Here is a 26,647-nt window from a genome sequence, read left to right as displayed (position 1 = left end):
TGGACTTTCCTGTCACAATCTCAAAGTATTGCTGGGAGTCAGGGGAATGGGTAGGGGAGAACAAAATGTGAAGAGCCATGAATGACTATCCCCCCTCTAGTCACTTTCTCATTCAGGGGTTACAGTTGTGTAACAATGGCACCCCACTCCAGTACTCTTGCCTGGAAAATCCCATGGACGGAGGAGCCTGGAAGGCTGCAGTCCATGGGGTCACTGAGGGTCGGACACGACTGAGCAACTTCACTTTCACTTTTCACTTTCATGCATTGGAGAAGGAAATGGCAACCCACTCCAGTGTTCTTGCCTGGAGAATCCCAGGGACGGGGGAGCCTGGTGGGCTGGTGGCAACCCACCACCAGCATCACAGAAATAACAATAGAAGAGTAGTTGCTGACAGCAGCAGTGAACTTTGACTCTCAACTCCCTCTCACACACCCTCAGGCATCCTGCTGCTGCTGCTGCTGCTGCTAAGTCGCTTCAGTATTGTCCGACTCTTTGTGACCCCATAGATGGCAACCCACCAGGTTCCCCCATCCCTGGGATTCTCCAGGCAAGAACACTGGAGTGGGTTGCCATTTCCTTCTCCAATGCATGAAGGTGAAAATTGAAAGGGAAGTCGGTCAGTCGTGTCCGACTCTTCGCGACCCCATGGACTGCAGCCTACCAGGCTTCTTCATCCATGGGATTTTCCAGGCAAGAGTACTGGAGTGGGGTGCCCTTGCCTTCTCTGACTCAGGCATCCTAACATGATGATAATGACTGTATTGGTATTGCCTGCATAGAAGTGTGCCAAAGCCTTTGATAGTATCAAGGATCTTCTGTGGTCCTTTGAGCCTTGAAAGGGTGAAAAGTAGCATGCAAAAGATGCTTTTATTCAGATGTACACTTTGGTGAATTCCCAGTCTATGTGAATTTCTGTGATATTTCAAAATGTCTAACAATAGCTTCTGCCTTTTCAATCTTCAGTGATACTTTGACACCTAATATTGTAACTGACATATCACAACTGATGTCTTTTCTGAATCTACACACATAAATATTTTAACAAATGTAGATTTGTAAACATGTATAAACTGATAAACATGATTGCTCATGGTGACTAGCTTAAAAACTAAATTTGCCTTTCATTATATAATCACGATGGTGTGATCACTGACCTAGAGCCAGACATCCTGAAATGTGAAGTAAAGTGGGCCTTAGAAAGCATCACTATGAACAAAACTAGGAGGTGATGGAATTCCAGTTGAGCTATTCCAAATCCTGAAAGATGATGCTGTGAAAGTGCTGCACTCAATATGCCAGCAAATTTGGAAAACTCAGCAGTGGCCACAGGACTGGAAAAGGTCAGTTTTCATTGCAATCCCAAAGAAAGGCAATGCCAAAGAATGCTCAAACTACCACACAATTGCACTCATCTCACATGCTAGTAAAGTCATGCTCAAAATTCTCCAAGCCAGGCTTCAGCCATATGTGAACCGTGAACTTCCTGATGTTCAAGCTGGTTTTAGAAAAGGCAGAGGAACCAGAGATCAAATTGCCAACATCCACTGGATCATGGAAAAAGCAAGAGAGTTCCAGAAAAACATCTATTTCTGCTTTATTGACTATGCCAAAGCCTTTGACTGTGTGGATCACAATAAACTGTGGAAAATTCTGAAAGATTTGGGAACACCAGACCACCTGATCTGCCTCTTGAGAAACTTATACGCAGGTCAGGAAGCAACAGTTAGAACTGGACATGGAACAACAGACTGGTTCCAAATAGGAAAAGGAGTTCCTCAAGGCTGTATATTGTCACGCTGTTAATTTAAATTATATGCAGAGTACATCATGAGAAACCCTGGACTGGAAGAAACACAAGCTGGAATCAGGATTGCCGGGAGAAATATCAATCACCTCAGATATGCAGATGACACCACCCTTATGGCAGAAAGTGAAGAGGAACTCAAAAGCCTCTTGATGAAAGTGAAAGTGGAGAGTGAAAAAGTTGGCTTAAAGCTCAACATTCAGAAAATGAAGATCATGGCATCCGGTCCCACCACTTCATGGGAAATAGATGGGGAAACAGTGGAAACAGTGTCAGACTTTAGTTTTCTGGGCTCCAAAATCACTGCAGATGGTGACTGCAGCCATGAAATTAAAAGATGCTTACTTCTTGGAAGGAAAGTTATGACCAACCTAGATAGCATATTCAAAAGCAGAGACATTACTTTGCCAACAAAGGTTCATCTAGCCAAGGCTATGGTTTTTCCAGTGGTCATGTATGGATGTGAGAGTTGGACTGTGAAGAAGGCTGAGCGCTGAAGAATTGATGCTTTTGAACTATGGTGTTGGAGAAGACTCTTGAGAGTCCCTTAGACTGCAAGGAGATCCAACCAGTCCATTCTGAAGGAGATCAGCCCTGGGATTTCTTTGGAAGGAATGATGCTAAAGCTGAAACTCCAGTACTTTGGCCACCTCATGGGAAGAGTTGACTCACTGGAAAAGACTCTGATGCTGGGAGGGATTGGGGGCAGGAGGAGAAGGGGAAGACAGAGGATGAGATGGCTGGATGGCATCACTGACTTGACGGACGTGAGTCTCAGTGAACTCCGGGGGTTGGTGATGGACAGGGAGGCGTGGCCTGCTGCGATTCATGGGGTTGCAAAGAGTCGGACACGACTGAGCGACTGATCTGATCTGATGTGAAAAATATGTGAAAGGCATGGATTTATCTCATGACTATAATTTTTCTTTTATATTTCTTGAATTAAGCTTCAGTAGAATGCACCATATTTAAAGACATACTTTTGGAGTTTTGGCCTTTGTTAAACTTTAACAAAATTGTTATAGCTAATATTTTTATTAGCATTAGCAAAATCTCTTTATCAGTAGAACCAAACTTTTAACATATCTACCTTCTCCTTCAAATGAATGATTTAAAAAAATTTATTTTATAAATTTATTTCATAAGCCTGTCATAATGAGTGCTTTAAGTAATTAACTAGACAAAATAATTTTAGTATATTTTAAGTAAAAAATGAATTATAGAACAGTTTCTATTTTTCATTTAAGTCATATATCACTGAATTCAAAACATTTAGTAATGTGTCAGACTGTGTGAATTAAGTCACATGTACTATAATATTTGAAGTATTTGGGTACTTTATACCATAAACAAATATATTTTTTGAACTAGGTTTAAATCAGCATGGCCATTTAAAATTCAAAAACTGAGAAAAAAAATTATCAAATTAGTTCACTAAACATCACTGAGCACAAAAAAATGAAACTTAATCTAACATAAAATCTGTTTTTTTATGTCTGTATATTTTAAATTAATCAACATATTTCTTATCAGCTTCCCATTATAAAGTTTACTGGTGCCATAATGGCAAATGAACTAATTAATTGACAAGAATTATATCTTTCTTACATACACATAGGGATATTCTGCACATACATAAGCACAAGAACAAACAAGCTTATTTAAATATGTATATTAAGTAAGGTCACACAACTACCTTTCACTCTGAAAAAGTTGATGGCATCCCTGAGCAACTAAATACGAGAGATTTATTTCTAATCATCTTCTTTACAAACTATTTCATGCTATTTAACAGGTAACATTTCAGAAATGTATATACGACCTAATTCATTTCTTAACAGCAAATGTGGTCACATGAATTCATTAAAGAACTATAAAGAAAATATGCATAATACCAATGTACTCTGGCAAAAAGGATTCATTGATAAATCTCTATCACTGAGGCAAATTTCAAGAGAGTTCCAGAAAAATATCTACTTCTGCTTTACTGACTATGCCAAAGCCTTTGGCTGGGTGGATCATAATTAACCGTGGAAAATTCTTCAAGAGATGGGAATACCAGACCACCTGACCTGCCTCCTGAGAAATCTGTATGCGGGTCAAGAAGCAACAGTTAGAACTGGACATGGAACAACAGACTGGTTCCAAATTGGGAAAGGAGTTACGTCAAGGCTGTATTTTGTCACCTTGCTTATTTAACTTATATGCAGAGGACATCGTGAGAAATGCTAGACTGGATGAAGCACAAGCTGGAATCAAGATAGCTGGGAGAAATATCAATCACCTCAGATATGCAGATGACACCACACTAATGACAGAAAGTGAAGAAGAACTAAAGAGCCTCTTGATGAAAGTGAAAGAGGAGAGTGAAAAAGTTGGCTTAAAACTCAACATTCAGAAAACTAAGATCATGGCATCCGGTTCCATCACTTCATGGGAAATAGATGGGAAAACAGTGGAAACAGTGTCAGACTTTATTTTTCTGGGCTCCAAAATCACTGCAGATGGTAACTGCAGCCATGAAATTAAAAAACACTTGCTTCTTGGGAAAAAAGTTATGACCAACCTAGACAGCATATTAAAGAGACATTACTAGTGGAGATATTACTTTGCCAACAAACGTCCATCTAGTCAAAGCTATGGTTTTTCCAGTAGTCATGTATGGATGTGAGATCCAACCAGTCCATCCTAAAGGAGATCAGTCCTGAATATTCATTGGAAGGACTGACGCTGAAACTGAAAGTCCAATACTTGGCCACCTGATGCAAAGAACTAACTCATTGGAAAAGACCCTGATGCTGGGAAAGATTGAAGGAGGGAGGAGTAGGGAACGACAGAGGATGAGATGGTTGGATGGCATCACCAACTCAATGGACATGAGTCTGAGTAATTTCTGGGAGTTGGTGATGGACAGGGAGGCCTGGCATGAATTCCATGGGGTCGCAAAGAGTTGCACACAACTGAGCAACTGAACTGAACCGAGATAAATTTCAAGCTTTTGTCATTAGCAGCTAATACATGCACATCAAGCTGAAATAATAGTAATACTGCAGCTGGTTAGAAATTATAATTTAGATCTACTGATTATCAATATAATTGATCAATCAACCCCATGATTGATCTTTTTGCTTTTTATCTTGTATTATTTAAGTAAGGTTATTTTGAAATATATTTAGTAAGAATATTAGGTATAGAGATGCACTGATTAATCAACCATAGTTTTAATAAATATACATCTTTACATTAACAAAACTAATACATTTTTAACAAACTTGCTATATTACAATATAAAAGACAAATTCTTCTTCCTCCTTTTCCATACAACATCAATGAAGTATACATTACATTGCTGCCTAGTTGGAATAAATCATTTTCAAATCCCAAGTATGTGTTTCTGTTATGAGTACATGTGAATATGCGTGCTAATGGAATATACATATCCAGTTCCATCAGCACTTCTAATAGTAGCATATGTAGGCATTTGTTTTTCATTAACTGGAAAAACCTAAATGCTTAGAGATAATGCAGAAAGTAATAAGAACAACTTTTTGTTTGTTATCTTTCCTTTATATCATACAGCACAAACATGAGTAGAAACAGACAAATTCTAACTTTAGATACTGTAGCATGTAAATGTTTCCACCAGGCAAATTGTCAAGACAAACTGGATAACATCAGTGAAAGTAGCTCTATACTTTCTTGGCTACAAAACTAGAAAGAGAAAATCTTGATACAAGAGACCTCTTTAGATAAAAACCACAATTTTTTAGCCAAAGGCAACTCCTCTCTCTCCCCCAAAGTGCCTAATCAGCTAATTTCTAAATGGTATAAGTCAACCATAAACTATAGACTTTTCTCTACTCTTTACTCTCATTCTTGATGCAATTATTTGAAATTCAACTTTTAAATGCACAAATGATGAATGAAAATCTAAAACATTATTCAAAGTTTAATAAAAAAACAGTCTCCATCCAGATAGTTTATACAGACACTCAGAAAGATAGCAATTACATTATTTAGAAAGCAGAGTTTTTCCAAAAGCACAGTGGAGTTAAATAAATGTTCCAAATTTTCATTTATGCCTTTACTAATATATTGGAAATAATTCCATTGATAAAAGTAACCTACTTTTCAGTTAAGCCAAATAATACTATCCAACAGGAAATGGCAACCCACTCCAGTATCTTTGCCTGGAGAATCCCATGGACAGAGGAGCCTGGAGGGCTGTAGTCCAGGGGGTCACAAAGAGTGGGACATGACTGAAGCAACTTAGCAACCAATAAACATTTCAAAAGCACTGAGTCAGTAAATGGCAGTGACGCCAAATTCCATAATCACAATTCAAATTTCACTAACTTGTGTTTACTTTATCAACCCTAAATACAAATAATACAGACATAACGTACAGAAGAAAAAATAGTTTACAACAAGTTTTTGCAATAAGAAAAAAAAGCTGCTTCTTTTTTTTTCATGTAGAACATGAACAAGATAACCATATTAAACTAAGAAATGGTAGAAAGGCATTGTATAAATAATTCCAAACTCTACACATAACTTACCAATTACAAGTTTAAATATAGTAATATTTACTCATCAAAAATGTTCTTCAGCAGAGATTTATCATCCTTTCTGAGATGTCATAAAAACTAATCCTTTGATAATCACACACTCATCTTTAAAATTCATGGGAATAGGCAATTTTTTCAAATGGAAACATTCATTAACACATTTTGAAATTTTGGGTGATTCATTCTTCTAGCCCAATATCCAATAATTAATATAGGTCACTTAAATACTATTGTGAGATATACACTTTAATAAGTACCACACCTAGGAAAAGTAGTAAGTTTGGAAATTTAAAATGTCCAAATATTCTTTCACAAATCCTATTTGTATTTTATTATTGTCTTACCTCAATGATTTTGTCATGAATTTCCAGGCCATCTGCTCTATCAGCAGGTCCATTTTTCAAAATTTTTGAAATATAAATTCCTTCCATTGGTGTTTCTTCTTGATTATTCTATTAAAAATAAAACCGTTAGCAGTGAGAAAGATGTGAACAGAATTTTAAGTTAGATAAAAAAACAATTTAATAAATGCAACATTGTCAAACCTCCCTAACCATGCAACTCTCTTTCTAAACTGGAGATTTGATATTGAACTATAACTTACTTAACACCAACTAGTCATTAATCTAGATGGCAGCTTTAGTGAAGGAATCCCACATCTTTGACAAGATTATCTATTTACTTCCTGTTTTTGTGTACATATACATAAAAACTATGAGGAAAGCCATGTATAAGGTGATAACAGTAGGCTTCTAAATATTGTTTATAAAACATCTCACTTCTAAAGAGGTGTAGCCATTAAAAAGATTCTAAGTTGAAGGAAATAAAAAGCATATCCAGCCTCACTATGTAATTGGTTTGAGAGGTAGTCATAGTTCTAAAAATATACCCTCACAATGGGACACATTTGGAAATACAGCTCTGACTGTATCTATTCACAGGGGAAACCATTTACTCAAGTGTAAAATTCTGAAAGATCAACTCCAAATTTCAGTGGCTTTCTGGAATGGGTTCCATGTACAGTGAGTCTGATTATTAGTTAAACCTCAAACACATTGTCAGTATCATACATAGCATTTTAGTAAGTCACAGAACACCAATTACATTGCAAAACTCATTTAGGGAAAATGCCCAACATCCTATAATAATAAATTATATAATTTTAAATGTCACATCACTTTATGGCAGGTTAAATAAGATTATTTCTCATTTATTAGCCTTCTTTAACATGAATTTTAAGAGGCTCTTGAAAATGTCTAGTTTCATCTAAATGTCAAACACCTAACAGGGGAAAAGAAAACAAAATGATATGCTAAAAAGACTTCTACCTTTTCATAATAAAAGGGAACGGTTCTAGAAACAGAAACGTAGCAGTCATTAGTTGCTAGGTTTTTAAAATGCCAAATAAAAGGGGGAAACATGTCATTGCCATCCTGGCCTGAACACAGCATATGGCTAACAATGTTCAGTTCCCATGGAAAACATCTGCAAGGCAGGGCGCAAAATTTTCATGACAGCTGATTTGGGAAATTGAAAGAATACGATTTTTTAAAAACTTCATCACCCCTCCTAGTGAGGATGAAAATTAAGCTGATACAGTATTTGAAGGATAAGAAAGAACTTTGCAGCTGCAGTATTTATTATGAGTTTATAAACTCATGAATTTTGAAAAAGATTGGCATCAGTGTAGAAAAAATTATTCATTCAGTTAAATAAAGGAATTGATTTGGGGAGTCAAAATATGTCAGATCAACTATCTTTCCTAAGCATGGTATTTTCTATGAAATTGTGAAAACAACTATCTCTTATTTCAATTCATTTTAACTCTTCATTCATTCAAGATATATTAGAAACTTACTGGTCTGTGTTAGCATATGAAAATTAATCAATTTGAAATAATAAATAAGAGTTACGAACAAGTGATACACCTAAGATTATCAAGCAGAAATTGCATATACATTTTTGTGAAATAGATTTATTCAAGAAAGTTGCCAACAGGACTATACGAAGATAAAATGTGAAATGTACTCTTTTTTTTTTTTAAGTAGCAAAGTTAACTGTTGTTTTGTCTTATTTTTCTCAAAAAACTCTCACCATGTTCTGGAATATTTACACTGGAATATTTGCAATTAAGAAATCTGATACTTGATGACAAGCACTATTTTAAAGATTAAATCACTTTTTTTTTTTTTTTACTCAAAATCCACAAATGAAAGCTAAGTCTTCTATTATTTTATAAACAAGAAACGAGTTATGCATTAACAAGATCAGTTACCTGATTTGGTCGACCTCCTATAATATTGAATCCCAAAGTGTCATTTTCTCTTTCCAATACAATAGTGAGTGGCTTATGTTCTCCTTCCTAGAAGAAAAGGGGTAAAATAACTAACTAGTTAAAAATATAAAAGAAAAAAAGTAAGTGCTACAAAATTATTTTTATTTTTTTGTTTTTTAATATAAATTTATTTATTTTAATTGGAGGCTAATTACTTTACAATATTGTATTGGTTTTGCCATACATCAACATGAATCAAAAATTTTTTAAAGTAAAAAAATTAAATTTGGAAAAGAGAAAACCTTAAAGTTTTAAAGATAAGCATGGCTGAATTCTTGAGATTAATTTCTTCCTAAATTTACAATGAAAGTATGCATTTTAAGGAAAAACCATGGATGTAAGAAAAATAACTATTTCCAAAAATGGCTAAATGGCTGTGTATTTTTACACATGCAGCTTTTATCCCAATGTAGCATATAATTCTGAGTCCACTGTAATTTAAAATAGATTTCTGATTCAACTATACAGGTATCTATGTTTTTCCTCTCCATTATAGATGAGTTTAGTAAATTGTTAAATAATCTAAGAATTATTTTGTATAAAAATTTCACTTTGGAAAGTCTTGAGGGATGTAAAGGATATTTATAAATTTATATGTATAATATATTATTTATAAATTTCTTTCAACAGTAATATTCAGATTGCTATTGAAATACAGGGTCTTGTAGGTTACAGTAATCCTGATTTTAAATGGTATTTTACTTGGTTTTGCAGAATTTTAAAAAGAGAGAGAGAGGATTTGTGTTAACTAAAGTAGTATGCATTGCTTTCCTGATGGCCAAATAATGGTTACACAAATAGGAATTCTATCTACAATATCTGCTTATTAATAAAGACCAATTTAAACATAAGATGAAATAGTCTGAGACTATGAGCTTCATTCATGGTTATGGATATTATTAACTATCTGAGGAAATTACATGTTTGGTAATTACTCTGGAATGATGAATTTCCATAAACATCGTCACAGCTACTACCATCATCACCACTTTTTCTCAGGAGCTTTTCCCAGGCAGTGTGCACAGCAGCCCCTACTGGTAGAGGCAAAACATTTCTGAGCAGCACAGAGAAGCCTTTTGGTAAGTAGTCTGTAAGTAGATACAGATCTCGCTCTGTTCTTCCTCACTTCTCAGAACCACAGCCTGACTTGTTGCATGGACTTCTCTGTCATATAATCTAGCCTTGCTCCTTTCCCCCAACCCTTCCTTCCCCCAAACCTTGTACCCTTAACCAGTATTACAGACCATAATTCTGTGCTTCTCTCTGGTCTTCCCATTTTATAAATTTAACTAGATACAGATACAATAAAAAAGAAAGAAACGTAATAGAATCCAATCTTTTAATAAGGGTGTACTTCTGATCAGACTAGATACAGCTCAGCTCCTCACCCTTCAATTATCCTTTTTTAGGTTCAAGGACAGAAGCTTCTAATCTTGGTGCCTGAGCTGGAGGCAGTGCAAAGCAGTCCCAGATGGGCATCCTCCTGGGTTGCTCCTCCCCAGGAGGCTGGGGAATGAAAACAGCTCCTTGAACGGAGTGTAAGTTCTGCTAAATCTCTGCTCACCATGGCAGCGACCAACAATGTCAAACACTGTGCAGAAGTCCTTCAGAAGAGAAGGAACAGCTTTATAAACAGGCCTCATCTCACCAGCCGCTGCAAGGAGGCTTGTTTATTCGATTGGAAAGTGGGCAGTCCAGGAACACAGTTCAAGGCCAGAAGCCTCGACAAAGAAATGAAACAGCTCAGGAGCTCATCGGGCTAGTCTGAGCGCAGATGGATGTGAGCTCCTGACTTGGTTCCCCAAGTCTCACACTCACACGCGCAACATTCCACTAATAATGAAATTCGGGAACACGTAAGGACTATTTAGGGAAGGTTAGGGTGATGAAAATAACCCGGTAGGTCTAAGAAATCTCATCTCTTCATTTCTTAACTCCAAGTGATTCTGGTTTCCCGCATCCCTGAGTCCCTGTGCTGAGTAGAAGGTGGCTGATACCGGCGGTTTGGTAGAAACTAAGTCATTCAGACCTAAAGGTGTGAGACTGACTGACACGCCCTGGCAATGGGGAGGCAGAGTCAGAGAGGTCCTCGTTTCCTGGCTTTCCTCCTCAAACTGGCTTCAGACAAAGGCCAAAGGTGCAAAAAAAAAAAAAAGGTGGAGAGGTTAGGGCAGGAGAGTGGAAGATGTGAAGCAAGGCTCTGGTGGGAAAATGAGTTTTATTAATTCCTCCTTCTCCACCGAAAAGTTGGAATTGAAGCTGTTACTTCTTCCAATCCCAGTAGAAGGGAAAGGGAGAATCCTCGTTGACTGCAATACTAAAACACAAGACAGGTAAGAGTAGTGGATGATCAGAGCGGTGGATGTTTCCTACTGCGTGAGGAAGGATGTCACCTTGCAAAAGAATCTTGAGTGCCAGAAAACACTGTTCCCCTTTCCACCCCGATGGATCATTCCCCGGTACCCCATCCCTCAGCCTTACCGCGTCGTGGCCGCCACCCAGGTCCCTGACGAAGTTGCGGACGTGAGCCATGTACTGGGTCAACTTCTCCTGGTACCTGCGGGCGATGAGCCGCACCTCGCCCTGCAGCTCCCAGAGCTGCGCTAGGAGCGCCTTCTCGCGCCGCCTCCAGACCCGAGGCCCGGGCCCCCTCCAGCTTCTGCCGCAGACGCCCGGCGACCCCCCGCGTGAGCCCCCGCCCCCGCCGCGGCGGATCCCGGGCGCTGAGCGGCAGCCCCCCGCACGGACCGGTCCCCACTGCCCGGGCCGTCCGGCCGGGAAACGCTGCCCAGGTGGCGGCGGCTGGCAGGGCCGAAGTCGCAGCGTTCGACGTGCGCCGCCAGCTCGCTCAGCTGCACCGAGCGGCCGCAGCCGCGGGGGCGGTAGTCGCACTGGATGCGCAGCTTCTGGACGAGGCTGCGCAGAGGTAGCACCCGGTACAGCTCGCCGGGCGCCAGGGGCCGGCACTGCAGCGGGCACCGGCGCCGCCGCGCCGCCCAGGGCAGCAGACAGCGGGCGCAGAAGACATGCCCGCACGGCGTGCACAGGGGCTCCTCCAGCACCTGGCCGCACAATCTGCACTGGAAATCTGGGTCCACCGATTCGGCGAAGCGCTCCAGGGCAAAGCCCATGGTGGGGATGGGGGAGAAGGGGGCACGAATGCGGGGTCCACCTTCTCCGAGCCCCCTGTCTCCCCCGAGCTACCACAGGGAAGGTGCTCTTAGCTGTGATGGTTCGTCGGAAGGGAGAGGAACGGGTGAGGGGGAGTGATCTCAGAGTTTGTTTGGCTTGAAGTTTTCTGGCTCCGACTAGGTCCCCTGATTCTGCCGTATTGACACGAATAGACGCCACCACCAGGGGATCCCCCTCTCCCCAGTTCCCCCAGCTCCTTCTCCTCTTCCCTCTCCCCGCTCCGCCAATCTACATTGCTGTTCGCTGCTCTGCAGTTTATATTACTTCAAATGTTGTCAGAGGGGAGCTGAGGTCGGATTACAGCTATCCGCTGGAAAGCTGTGGACCCCTTTGTCCAAATAGTGAACTTCAGCAGTCCTTGGATAGAGCTGGCACGGCACAGTGCAGGCGTTGAGAAAGAAGTCAACTCCACCAGAATGGAAAGTCTCTCCGGAGGAGCAGGACCGTTGTCGGGTTTTCCGCTGTCTTCATCGCCAGGCATTCCAGTCGTTCTTCAATAAATGTGTTTGAGGTCGATGAGCTTCTGTTCTTTCAAATCCACAACAAAATCATCCGCTAAGTGACTGCGGCCGAAGGAAATCACTCTGAATATCTACAGAGCCAGGCTTCTTAAATCACAATCCAGAAATCAGGTGAGTGTAAGAGAGGCGGGATGTTGACTGACAACAAAGGCCGGGAAAAGGCCAGGTGCTCTCCTTAGGACATCTCCCGCTTAGCGAGAACTTGAATCGCCATTCAAGATCCTCTGCAGCAGGAGGACGCTAGGATTCTGTTACCAGGCAGTCTGACTCCAAGTTCAAGCACCACACCATCCGTCTTGTCTTCTACTTCCACAAGCATTTTACCACTGGGAACAGGAATGTGATCATTTGGGCACCTGAAAAGGAGGATTAAAGGAAAAGATTATGAAAGAAAGCAGTGAAATAACAGAAATAAAATTTATGACCAATTCCCCCTACTTACCTTGAAAATACAGTTTAGATCCAAACTGCCCCCTTCCTCTAGTTTGACTCTTCAAAGTGTGTAGCAAGCAGGCCTTACAGGACACATGGAGTAAGGAAACCCTTTGGCCTATCTGCCCCAGCTTCCTTCACCATCTTCTGAACCTTAGGAATGCAGAGCAATTCTGTCGCCAGGATAACACCACTTACTGCCATTTATCCTGAAGTTACTTCCACATAACTTAGGATGAACTTCCTAAAGTAGTCCCTGATTGACTCCTCACTGTTCCCAGAAAATTATGTACTTGAAATAGTGCCAAAATCTATCAGTTGAAACACATGAAAGAGGCTCCAGACTTTGTCCTTTAAATCCTTGACACCAACTAAAGAATTAGCAAAGGCTAATTGTAGAGGTTAATAATTTTCTGAGCCATTTGAAAGAGGAGACTTCATTAGAGTAGTTCAGTAGCAAGTGAGGATCCTGAGGTGGGTTGCCAAATATATGATATGTTTTTAAACTTGTTTCAAAACAAGATTATTTTATATGTACAGTCACAATATATGATATACAGTATACGATAAAGTAACATTTGGCACAGTGCTCTACATTCCTCTCCCTCTTGGCCAAGTAAATAAACAATGAATTCACTGAATAAATAAGAAATCATTTAACAGCATGAACATATTCTTGGGAATTGGGTGAATTGTGAAAAGCAGAATGTTATAAAATGTATTCAAATAATTCTGAGCAAGAGGCATCTATTCCATCTTTTAAGCTATTGAAAAAGCTGTGACTTATAGCTGTGACTTTATAGATAGGGCTTGGCAATTATTGTTTTACAATAGAAACAGTGGCAAAGGGAACTTTTTAAAAAAAGTGAATGTGAACAGATGGAATCTAAAAATATTCTAGAAATATACTAGAAAATGAGACTTGCAGTTACTTGAAAAGAAAGAAATAAAACAATGGTTACATAATGCACTTGGTCCATCCATGCAATTCATACAACAAAAGTTAGAAACGTGAACAGGTTATGGTATGAGTTTTTCCAGGTTATATAATGTTTTGATTGCTAAAGGGAAGATGGATGTCAAAGACCGTGTCCACAGAGAATAACAAGTTAAAAAATGAGAACATGTAAAGTGAAGCCAAGTAACAAAGTAGGCCAAAAGTGAACTTGGGAAAACCTTTTAATTTTGAGAACATGCAAGCTTGAGTATTTCCAAAAGAGTTCAGTACCAGGAGAAAAACAGTACAAGTTAAACCCTAAAGTAATGGACACACTTAACATGAACCCCATGGATTCTTCCCATCTGAAAATGTTGCAACATAATAAAGGTGTGACATCAGTTGAGCCAAATAGTCTGATTTCACTTCACAGACTGCAAAAAATTATTCCATATATAAGAAAAATAAGAAAAGCTTGGGCGAGCTAGAAACATGAAGCTGAATTAGATTGAGGTAATTAGCTGAGGTAAGCAAAGGAAGCATTTGGAATAAATTTAAAATAGAGTATGCACAATATTTCAGCAAAACTGATCCAGTAATATTTAAATGTCTTTTGGCAAATGAGACAAATTAGTGCCTTGCATCATTAGTTTGTGCATATCCTTATGTTTTCAGCATCATAATTTTCTTTTAAGAGTGGCTGGTTAGTGAAGTCTGCAGGCTGAATAGCAATATTGTAGGAAGAACTGAAAGATGAGCCATTGTCTTCCTTCTTGTCTAGGTATCCTGTTGGCTGTAGCCAAGACCATGCCTGTCTTTTTCCTCTTAAGCTTTCTTTCAGACTGAACTTGAGAATATGAATGGCCAACTGAGAGACAAGGGGAAGACAATACATACACCTGGTTTGTCACTAAGCCAGGGGCTCTGTTGTTGATTCAAAATGTCTTTAAATAGTTGATATTTGGTTGGGTATTTTCAGCTTAAGAAATAGTTTTTCCTTCAATTCACTGTCAGGAATCATATTCCTGAAAGCAGATTAAAAAATTAACTTGCTATATTCTTTGGGTCAATTTCTAGACCAGTAATGAAAAATAAAGTATGCCCATAGATGTTTTGAGTGAAAAGAGGCAGGGTTCCAACTCAGTTCTGAATCATCCTTACTTTCAGGGATGAATAGGGAATCAGAGAGTTACTTATTGTTCAAGTCAAATGTTAAAAGACCTAATACTGAAATACTATATTCCAAGACTCACAAATGATGAATGGAGATGTGAAAAATAAGGAAGAGATATTTCCCACTCCATGTGAAGATAATACTTTAAACCAACTCATTTGTGATTTTTGTCATGTTGTCTCATGAATTTGATTAAGAATTGTGAAATCAGGAAACCTGAAGAAATTTTTTCAAAGAAAAAATTAAATAAGTCATTTATTTCATATGTTTATATAGAATAATTTATTATTTTAACACAAGAGTAAATTTTTACATCTTCTATTATAAGAACTGGAAATCCCATTATTTCTATTTTCTTTTCTCTGACTCTCTAGTCATTTATCATTAATTAATTTCATGGTCTATAATCAAATACATTTTCCCAAATTTATGGATAGAGGAGCCTGGTGGACTATAGTCCATGGGGTGCAAGAGTCGGACATGACTTAGTGACTGAACAACAAAATAAAACTATATAATATTATTCTGATAGAAAAGACAAAAATACCCAGCTGCTCTATATGTATCAGTATTAACGAAACTAAAATTCATTTTTGTTCTTGATAGTTTTGCAGCATAATCTAGATCAAGATTGTATCTAGTAGCATAAATAAATATGTTCATAAAGCATAAGATAATATAAAGGTCAATGTAGGGAAAGAGCAAATTAGCCAAGATGGCAGTGGTGAGGCTTTCATTCCTGCCCCATGTTTCTTAAATGCATGGTTATATAACAGCTGTGATCGCTTATAGCATTGCACATGCACATCACAATGTACCTACTTGGCCACGGGCCACTTTTGTTCTATAAGCATATATAAGCTCCACCTCAAAAAGCCCTTGTGGCTGCATTATTGCTGTGTCCTCTGGGTCAACCACGAAAGGAGAGAATACAGAGTGTCTGCTGCTATGGCCGGCATACCCACCATTAGAGAATAAACATGTCTGCAGTTCCTATGACTCCTTGAGTTTTCTTCCAGCTTCCCCTCTCCTGTCTTGCCTAGCCTGGGTTCAGCAAACAGTGGGCACAGCGAGGAACAGCAAGACTGTCAACTTGAGACTAGTTAAAAATTCCAAACTTGATAAATTGAGAGATGTTTTAAAGTTGAATTTTTGAAAGTCCATTTAAAACAAGGTAGGTATTTTTAGAAGATATGTGGGTTACATACTATGCCAGATGAGAGACACTCTGTGATATATTTTACTCATTGGTAAATAGAGAATTGATTACACTCAGAGAACATAGAGCTGTGTAAGTCTTTACAATCCCTTTCTTTAGGAGTTATTTGCTATTATCTTGCTTTTGGGCTACCTTTAGCAAAATAGCTAGAAGCAACATCATGACAGTACAGATTGCCATTTTTAAGAGGAATAAAGTGATATGAACAAAGTTATTATGCATTCCAAATACAGTAAAAGATTTACGGTAATTGTGCAATCTCTGTGGGAATAACTTGTCAGACAAAGTGAAATGGAGAATTTGAAGAAAAGCAATCAATCTAGACAGCATATTAAAAAGCACAGACATTACTTTGCCAACGAAGGTGCATCTGGTCAAAGCTTTGGTTTTTCCAGTAGTCATGTATGGATGTAAGAGTTGGACTATAAAAAAGTCTGAGCACCGAAGAATTGATGCGTTTGAACTGTGGTGTTGGAAGACTCTTGAGAGTCCCTTAAAATGCAAGGAGATCCAACCAGTCCATCCTAAAGGAAATCAGTCCTAAATATTCATTGGAAGGACTGATGCTGAGGCTGAAACTCCACTATTTTGGCCACCTGATGTGAAGAACTGACTCATTTGAAAAGACCCTGATGCTGGGAATGATTGAAGGCAGGAGGAGAAGGGGATGACAGAGGATGAGAAGGCTGGATGGTATCACCAACTCAGTGGACATGAGTTTGAGTAAACTCCAGGATTTGGTGATGGACAGGGAAGCCTGGCATGCTGCAGTCCATGGGGTCACAAAGAATCAGACACTGACTCTGCAACTGAACTGAATCAATTAAACATTTTGGTAACTTTCAATTCCCTTATGGTCTGACTTTCTAAAGTCACTGAGACATTACTTAAAGTAACATTATTAACCTGTTTAAGAGAGGTCAATTGTGAGAGATTGCTCTTAAATAAGATAGTAATGTTACCTTTATATAATGTTCATGGGGTTCTCAAGGCAAGAATACTGAAGTGGTTTGCCATTCCTTTCTCCACTGGACCACGTTTTGTCAGCCATTAAACTAAAGACATTTGCTCCTTGAAAAGAAAAGCTATGAGGAACCTAGACAGCATATTAAAAAGCAGAGACATTACTTTGCCAGCAAAAGTCCATCTAGTCAAAACTATGGTTTTTCTAGGAGTCATGTATGGATGTAAGAGTTGGACCATAAAGGAAGCTGAGTCGCCAAAGAACTGATGCTTTTGAACTGTGGTGTTGGAGAAGACTCTTGACATTCCCTTGCACAGCAAGGAGATCGAATCAGTCTATCCTAAAGGAAATCCATCCTGAATATTCTTTGGAAGGATTGATACTGAAGTTGAAGCTCCAATATTTTGGCTACCTGATACGAAGAACTGACTCATTTGAAAAGACACTAACGCCGGGAATGATTGAAGGCAGGAGGAGAAGGGGGTGAAAGAGGATGAGATGGTTGGATGGCATCACCGACTCAATGAATATGAGTTTAAGCAAGCTCCAGGAGTTTGCTCAAGGACAGGGAGGCCTGACATGCTGCAGTGCATGGGGTCACAAAGAGTGAGACATGACTGAGAGACTGAACTGAACTGAATGTTACCTTAAGTGAGAGGTGCTTTGTATAGGAAAATATATTAAATCCTTTATTTGATTTACCTTGATTTTCTGTGCTGTATCTCTGTGGATCATAGTTGCTGATAAAGAGGGAAGTTATTAAAAACAACTATAAGAGCCAATATGTAATAACTCTACTATGTGAAGGCAATCTTTACATGCACACTCTCAATCAATTCTCTCAATGACCATTTTGGGCAGATACTATTATTACTCCTACAATTTACCCAAGTTTACAAAAAAAGTGGCAGAACCAGGGATTAAACCAAAATCTGCCTCATTAAAGAACTTTCACTCTTAAATACTACACAGTAACATCATTTTTTTTTCACACCTTGACTGCTGAGTTATTTTAGAATAAAATGTGCATATCAAATCTCATTGCAAATTGAAGTGATAAATATATATATTTGAATCCCACTGTTCAACGGCTACCATTTTTTTGCTGTCCTTTAAGGAGAGAACATCTACGTTCATACTTATTAGATGCCTTGGAGTAATTAGTGAATGAGAATATTTATGTTATTAATTGTTATGTGTAATGCTAACATGGTTATATTTTAGATCAATTTGTCCCATATAACTGGTCTCAAATTGTCTCAAAGGCAAAGGAGAAAAGGAAAGATAAACTTATCTGAATGCAGAATTCCAAAGAAGCAACGAGAGATAAAGACTTCCTGAAGAACAATTCAAAGAAATAGAGGAAAGTAACAGAATGGGAAAGACTAGAGATCTCTTCAAAAAAATTAGAGATACCAAGGGAACATTTCATGCCAAGAAGGGCACAATAAAGGACAGAAATGGTATGAACCTAACAGGAGCTGAAGATATTAAGAAGAGGTGGCAAGAATACACAGAAGAACTATACAAAAAAGATCTCAATGACTCAGGTAACCACCATGGTCTGATCACTCACCTAGAGCCAGACATCCTGGAGTTTAAAGTCAATGGGCTTTAGGAAGCATCACTATGAACAAAGCTAGTGGAGGTGATGGAATTCCAGTTGAGCTATTTCAAATCCTAAAAGATGATACTGTGAAAGTGCTGCACTCAGTATGTCAGCAAATTTGGAAAACTCAGCAGTGGCTACAGGACTGGAAATGGTCAGTTTTCATTCCATTCCCAAAGAAAGGCAACGCCAAAGTATGTTCAAACTACCACACAATTGTACTCATTTCACAGGCTAGCAACGTAATGCTCAAAATTCTCCAAGCTAGACTTGAATAGTACATGAACTGAGAACTACGAGATATAAAAGCTGGATTTAGAAAAGGCAGAGGAACCAGAGATCAAATTGCCAACATCCATTGGATCATAGAAAAATCAAGAGAATTCCAGAAAAACATCTACTTCTGCTTAATTTACTATCCTAAAGCCTACGTGTAGATCACAACAATCTGTAGAAAATTCTTAAAGAGATGGGAATACCAGATCACCTTACCTGCCTCCTGAGAAACCTGTATGCAGGTCAACAAGCAGCAGTTAGAAATGGACATGAAACTACGGACTGGTTCCAAATTGGGAAAGGAGTACATCAAGGCTGTATATTGTCACCCTGCTTATTTAACTTTTATGCAGGATACATCATGTAAAATGCCAGGCTGGATGAGGCACAAGCTGGAAACAAGGTTTCCAGGAGAAATATCAATAACCTCAGATATGCAGATGACACAACCCTTATGGCAGAAAGCAAAGAGGAACTAAAGAGCTTCTTGATGAAAGTGAATGAGGAGAATGAAAAAGCTGGTTTAAAACTCAGCATTCAAAAAATGAGGATCAATACATCCAGTCCCATCACTTCATGGCAAATAGAAGGGGAAACACTGGAAACAGTGACAGACTTTATTTTCTTAGGCCCCAAAATCACTGCAGATGGTGACTGCAGCCATGAAATTTAAAAATGCCTGCTCCTTGGAATAAAAGCTATGACCAACCTAGACTGCATATTAAAAAGCAGAGACATTACTTTGCCAACAAAAGTCTATATAGTCAAAGTGAAAGTGAAAGTCGCTCAGTCATGTCTGACCTTTTGCAACCCCATGGTCTGTACAGTCCATGGATTTCTCCAAGCCAGAATACTGGAGTGGGTAGCCTTTCCCTTCTCCAGGGAATCTTTCCCCTGGAGATCAAACCCAGGTCTCCCACATAGCAGGCATATTCTTTACCAGCTGAGTCAAGAGGGAAGCCCAAGATTCCCGACCCAGGAATTGAACCCGAGTCTCCAGCATTGCAGGCAGATTCTATACCAACTGAGCTAGGAGGGAAGCCCCTGTATAGTCAAAGGTATGGTTTTACTAGTAGTTCTGTATGGATGTGAAATTTGAACTATAAAGGAGGCTGAATGCCAAAGGACTGGTGCTTTTGAACTGTGATGTTGGAGAAGACTCTTGAGAGTCCCTTGGACTGCAAGAAGATGAAGCCAGTCAATTCTAAAGGAAATCAATCCTGAATATTCATTGGAAGGACTGATGGTGAAGCTTAATATTTTGGCCACCTGATATGAAGAGCTGACTGATTTGAAAAGACCCTGATGTTGGAAAAGATTGAAGGCAGGAGGAAAAGGGGACGACAGAGGATGAGATGGTTGGATGGCATCACCAACTCAATGGACACTGGTTTGGGTGAACTCTGGGATTGGTGATGGACAGGGAGGCCTGGCGTGCTGTGGTTGATGGGGTTGCAAAGAGTCGGACATGGTTAAGTGACTGAACTGACTGAACTGAAGAGAAGAAGGGGATGAAAAAGGATGAAATGGTTGGATGACATCACCAATTCAATGGAGATGAGTTTGAGCAAGCTCTGTGAGATGGTGAAGGAGAGGGAAGCCTGGTGTGCTGCAGTCCATGGGGTCACAAATAGTCGGACACGACTGAGTAACTGAATGACAACAGCAATACTAATGTGGTTATATTTTAAATCACTTTGTCCCATATAACTAGTCTCAAATACCTGGGGGTTTTCTACATAATAATCCAATTGTCTCAGTTCTTCAAACCCTGGCTTAATTAATCAGTTATTATATATATTGACTGAACTGTTATTTTCTGTTTAGTTTTTCATTAAAAATTTTCTGTAACTTAGTATCTTCTAATTGTTTCTCCACAAAGTCATAAGCTTTTGAGATATGGTAAGTTCAATTTTATAAATTTGTTGCTTAGTGAATGCCAGCAAATTATTTTGTTGAATTTCATCTTTGTTTTTTACCACTTGTTATAATAAATTCCATGGACAGGAAACCTGGCGGGCTGCAGTCGAAAGGATCACAAATAGTCAGAAGTGACTGAGCATGCACATCCACTTGTTATAATGATACAGGAGCTAGAGCTTAAAACTAATATTATTAAGTATAGTTTGAAAGCACTAAGGAAATGTTAGATGTCACTAATTATATTTACCCTCATTTACAATTGTTCCCCTTTATCTGAGATTTTGCTTTGTATGGTTTCAGTTTCCCATAGTCAACTTCATTTTGAAAATATTTGATGGAAAATTTCAGAAATAAACAGTAATTCATAGATTATAAATTGCACAACATTCTGAGCAGTGCCATTATACTCAATCCTACTCAGGATCCACAACCATCAACATGATCATGGCTTGATAATTTAGAATTAGTGGAAACAGATCATCCCCCATCTGAAGGACCATCAGAAGGTCAATAGCAGCCTACTGCTGTCATAATTCCTGTGTCATTCACCTCACTGCATCACATCATGCAGTCATGTAATTTTATCCCGTCATCACAAAAAGAAAGATGAGTGCAAGATATTTTGAGAGACAACATTCACATAACTTTCATTTTATTTTATTTATTTTGTATTTTATTATTTATTTATTTATTATAGTATACAGCATTGTCATAGTTGTTCTATTTTAAGTTACTGTTGCTAATCTTTTACTGTGCTTAATTTATAAATTCAAACTTATAGTAGATATGTATGTATAGAAAATCAAGATTGCCAGGAGAAATAACAAAACCTCAGATATGCTGATGACATCACCCTTATGGCAGAAAGTGAAGAAGAACTAAAGAGCCTCTTGATGAGAGTGAAAGAGGAGAGTGAAAAAGTTGGCTTAAAGCTCAACATTCAGAAAACTAAGATTATGGCATCTGGTCCCATCACTTCATGGGAAATAGATGGGGAAACAGTGGAAACAGTGTCAGACTTTATTTTTTTGGGCTCCAAAATCACTGAAGATGGTGATTGCAGCCATGAAATTAAAAGACACTTACTCCTTGGAAGGAAAGGTATGATCAACCTAGCTAGCATATTGAAAAGCAGAGACATCACTTTGTCAACAAAGGTCCATCTAGTCAAAGCTGTGATTTTTCCAGTGGTCATGTATGGATGTGAGAGTTGGACTGTGAAGAAAGCTGAGAACTGAAAAATTGCTGCTTTTGAACTGTGGTGTTGGAGAAGACTCTTGAGAGTCCCTTGGACTGCAAGGAGATCCAACCAGTCCATCCTAAAGGAGATCAGTCCTGGGTGTTCATTGGAAGGAATGATGCTAAAGCTGAAACTCCAATACTTTGGCCACCTCATGCAAAGAATTGACTCATTGGAAAAGACCCTGATGCTGGGAGGGATTAGGGGCAGGAGTAGAAGGGGACGACAGAGGAGGAGATGGCTGGATGGCATCACTGACTCGATGGATGTGAGTTTGGGTGAACTCCGGGAGTTGGGATGGACAGGGAGGCCTGGCTGTGATTCATCGGGTTGCAAAGAGTTGGACACGACTGAGTGACTGAACTGAACTGAAGGCTGTCTTAGTAAACTACCACACACTAGGTGTTGGAGGGCCTTGCTCCATCTGAAGTCTTTAGGAGAGAGTTCTTCCTTTCTTTTTCAAGCATTTGATGACTTCAGGCATTCCTAGACGTGTGGTTGCATCAGTCCAATCTCTACCTCCATGGTCACCTCACTGATCTCCTCTGGCTTTCCTCATGTATCTCTTATAGGGCCACTTGGAATTGTAATTAGGGCCAATCCAGGCATTCTAGATGACCTTATCTTAAAACCTTTAATTCAGTTTCATCTGCAAAGACTTTCCAAATCAGATCATATTCACAAGCTCTGGGTGATAGGATGTGGATATAAATTTTTTATGAGCCACTATTCAACCCACCATGCCACCTATTTTCAAAGCATGGTTCTGCCATTTCCTGTGAGTGTCTGCAGCCAAGTTATTTAATTTCCCTGTGCTGTAGTATATTCATCTGTAACACTGGGAGGGACATGAGGTGAATGAGTATGCCTGTAAAGTGAATTATTGTTCTTTTTATGTAAACATTCATTATAAATGAGTTATGAGAAGAGATGCGGACATGTTTCTAATGGAATTAAGTGACTTTTAAGGGCCAGATATTACTAAAATACACTTTTATTCTTTGCAATAGTTTATTTCAACCTCTTATATTATCTCTGATGGTGCCCAGACTCTGTGATTGACCATAGTAAAACATTCCAAAGGCAGTATGGTTATATGCAAGTAAAAGTATGGTTTTTTTTTTTTTTTGTATCTTTTGTGATTTGAAAAGCATTATTATAAAATCCTTCCTTCCCAAAAAGTGTTCCCTAACAGACAGATAATTCAAGAATTACAATTCATTTTTCTTTATTTTTAAAAAAATTAGAGCACCATCAACAGGATTATCCAGTAAATATTCCCAGGAGAGGAAAAGAGAATAGGCAAAACCTATTCATAAAGAGACATAATATTTATAAACATTAAATAATTTGTATCCCAATCTAAATCTGGCTTCTACCATTTAATATATACAATATGGTTTATTATCTAAGGAAAGGCAAGAGAAAATTATACCTAGAAAAGAGATTCAAGACTGACTTTCCTGTAACCTTAAAAAGGTAATATTCTTAAAAAACAGTATTTGTGTAGAAAGAAAAATTCCTTCTTAAAATTCTCAAATTTTTTGTATCAGGAGAAACACTGAAGGATGTGGACCACAGAGGTATAGCCATCACATGTATGGAGAACTCAGGATATGATAGAAGCTCAGTGCCCACATAATATTTTCGTAGAGAGAAGAAAGGGCAAAGAGACAGAAGAGGATGATGTGGTCACCATATGGACCCTTTGAGACTCAGCAGGACCCTGTAGGGCTCTTGAGCATGAAGGCCTTTCTGTGTCCCCTATTTCTTGTTTGTAGAGAATTGGCTTCAGTCTCCATGACCTGCCCTGAGTACCAAAGGAGAGGTTCAAATTGTCATTGATCAGGGAAGGAAGGATATGCAGAGATAAGTGAGGAGCAGTCAAGAAGCCATAATGTAGCCTTGGAACAATATAGTGGTACCTCCTCAAAGGATACATATAAAAATATCTTTGCACTTTTCTGCAGAATTAAATCCCCAGTAAATGGAAGATGTTAACTATTTGATGAAATATTCTTTATTCCAGAGAGAAGGTCACAGTTTGATAACCTCCAGAACCACAGAAACACATCAGAGGGAGCTGGCTCCAAATGGCAAAGTTAAAGGACATGAGCTAAGTCCTTCTTACAAAACAAACAAACAAACAAAATCACAACTAACCATTGAACAATGATCATTAAAAAAAAAAAAAAAATGTGGACCTACCACAAAATAAAAAAAAAGAAGATACCCTATATCTAAAGACAAAGAAGAAATCACAAAAAGATGGTAGGAGGAGCACACTCACAATAAAATCAAATCCCATACCTATGAGGTGGGTGGCCCAGAAACTGAAAAATAATTATACCACAGGAGTGAAAATCTTGAGTCACACATCAGACTTCCCAACCTGGAAGTTTTGCAATGGGAGGAGGAACTGCCAGAGTATGTGGCTTTATAGATCAGAAAGATTTGATCATGGGAATTCCACAGTGCTGAGGGAAACAGAACCCTGACTCTTGAGGGGGTGCTCACAATTTCTTGTGTACATCAGTAGCCAGTGAAAAACAAACAAACAAACAAACAAACAAAAACCCAGTGACCTCATAAGGGACTGGGCCAGACCTACTTGCTAGTATTAGAGGGTCTGCTGCAGAGGTCGGGGGTGGCTGTGATTCACAGGGACAAAGACACTGGTAGAGGGAGTTCTGGGAAATGCTGCTTGGTGTGAAGATTCCTGAAAGCTGCAATTTCCTCCCTAACAGCCTATAGGCTCCAATGCTAGGTCACCTTAGGCAAAATAACCAACAGAGTGGGAACACAGCTCCACTGGTCAGCAGATAGCCTGTTTAAAGTCTTTCTGAGCATGGCCCTGCCCACCTAAGGGAAAAAGCCCACCTCTACCCACCAGCAAGCAGGAACCAGTCCCTCCAACCAGGAAGCCTGCACAAACCTCTTAGATAGTCTAATCCACCAGAGGGCAGAGAGCAGAAGCAAGATGAGCTACAATCCTACAGCCAGTGGAAAGGAAACTGCAGTTACAGAAAGTCATACAAAATGGGATGGCAGAGGCATATGTCCCAGAAGAAGGACAAAGCTAAAATCTTAGAAGAACAACCTAGTGAAATGGATATAGGCAATGTAGTGCAAAGAGAATTCAGAGTAAAGATAGTGAAGATGATCCAAGATCTAAGAAAAAGAATGAAGGCACATATACAGAAGATACAAAAAAATGTTTTAACAAGACCTAGAAGAACTAAAGAACAAGTAAAGAGAGATGAAAAATATAATAAATGAAGGGAAAAAAACACTAGAAATAATTAATAGCAGAATAACTGAGGCAGAAGAATGGGTAAGTGAGCTGGAAGACAGAATAGTCTTGTGTCAGAAATCACTGACACAGAAGAGAATAAAGAAAAAAGAATAAAAGAAAAGATGACAGTCTAAGAAATTTCACGTGTGGGACAATGTCAAACACAACAACATTTGCATTGGAGGGGTATCAGAAGGAAAAGAAGCAGGTCAGAAAGCAACAGTTAGAACTGGACATGAAACCATGGACTGGTTCAAAATTGGGTAAGGAGTATGTCAAGGCTTTATACTGTCACCCTGCTTATTTAACTTATATGCAGAGTACATCATGTGAAATGCCAGGGTGGCTGAAACACAAGCTGGAATCAAGATTGCTGGGAGAAATATCAATAACCTCAGATATGCAGATGACACCACCCTTATGGCAGAGAGTGAAGAACTAAGGAGCCTCTTGATGAAAGTGAAAAAGGAGAGTGAAAAAGCTGGCTTAAAGCTCCACATTCAAAAAACTAAGATCACTGCATCCATTCCCATCACTTCATGGCAAATAGATGGGAAAACAATGAAAATAGTGACAGACTTTATTTTCTTAGGCTCCAAAATCAGTGCAGATGGTGACTGCAGTCATGAAATTAAAAGATGCCTTCTCCTTGGAAGAAAAGTTATGACAAACCTAAACAGAGCATTAAAAACCTGAGACATTACTTTGCCAACAAAGGTCCATATAGTCAAAGCTATGGCTTTTCCAGTGGTCATGTTTGGACGTGAGAGCTGAACCATAAAGAAGGCTGGGCACAAAAGAACTGATGCTCTTGAACTATGGTGTTGGAGAAAACTCTTGGGAGTCCCTTGGACTGCAAGGAGATCAAACCAGTCAATTCTAAAGGAAATCAATCTTGAATATTCATTGGAGGGTCTGATGATGAGACAAGCTCCAATACTTTGGCTACCTGATACAAAGAACTGATTCATTAGAAAAGATCCTGATGCCGGGAAAGATTGAAGGTAGGAGGAGAAGGGGATGACATAGGATGGTTGAATGGCATCAATAATTCAATGGACATGAGTTTGAGCAAGCTCCAGGGGATGGTGAAGGATAGGGAAGCCTGATGTGCTGCAGTTCATAGAGTTGCAAAGAGTTGGATGTGCCTGAGCG

At 38.9% G+C, this 26,647-nt stretch overlaps 1 protein-coding gene across 1 annotated transcript in view; it reads right to left on the bottom strand.

Moving 5' to 3' along the window:
• Positions 1 to 11,936, bottom strand: part of PDZRN4 (PDZ domain containing ring finger 4) — a 432,600-nt gene extending 420,664 nt beyond the window's left edge. Inside the window, 4 exon segments of the mRNA XM_027542592.1 lie at positions 6,720 to 6,827; positions 8,651 to 8,737; positions 11,192 to 11,451; positions 11,454 to 11,936. Coding sequence (XP_027398393.1) covers positions 6,720 to 6,827; positions 8,651 to 8,737; positions 11,192 to 11,451; positions 11,454 to 11,841 — 843 coding nt within the window. The 5' untranslated portion in view covers positions 11,842 to 11,936.
• Between the last annotated feature and the right edge of the window lie 14,711 nt (positions 11,937 to 26,647).

This window comes from Bos indicus x Bos taurus, chromosome 5 (assembly GCF_003369695.1).
Source record: "Bos indicus x Bos taurus breed Angus x Brahman F1 hybrid chromosome 5, Bos_hybrid_MaternalHap_v2.0, whole genome shotgun sequence".
Classification (NCBI taxonomy): Eukaryota; Metazoa; Chordata; class Mammalia; order Artiodactyla; family Bovidae; genus Bos; species Bos indicus x Bos taurus.
The sequence above is the reverse complement of the archived record's forward strand: the minus strand, read 5'-3'. Positions and strand labels throughout refer to the sequence as shown.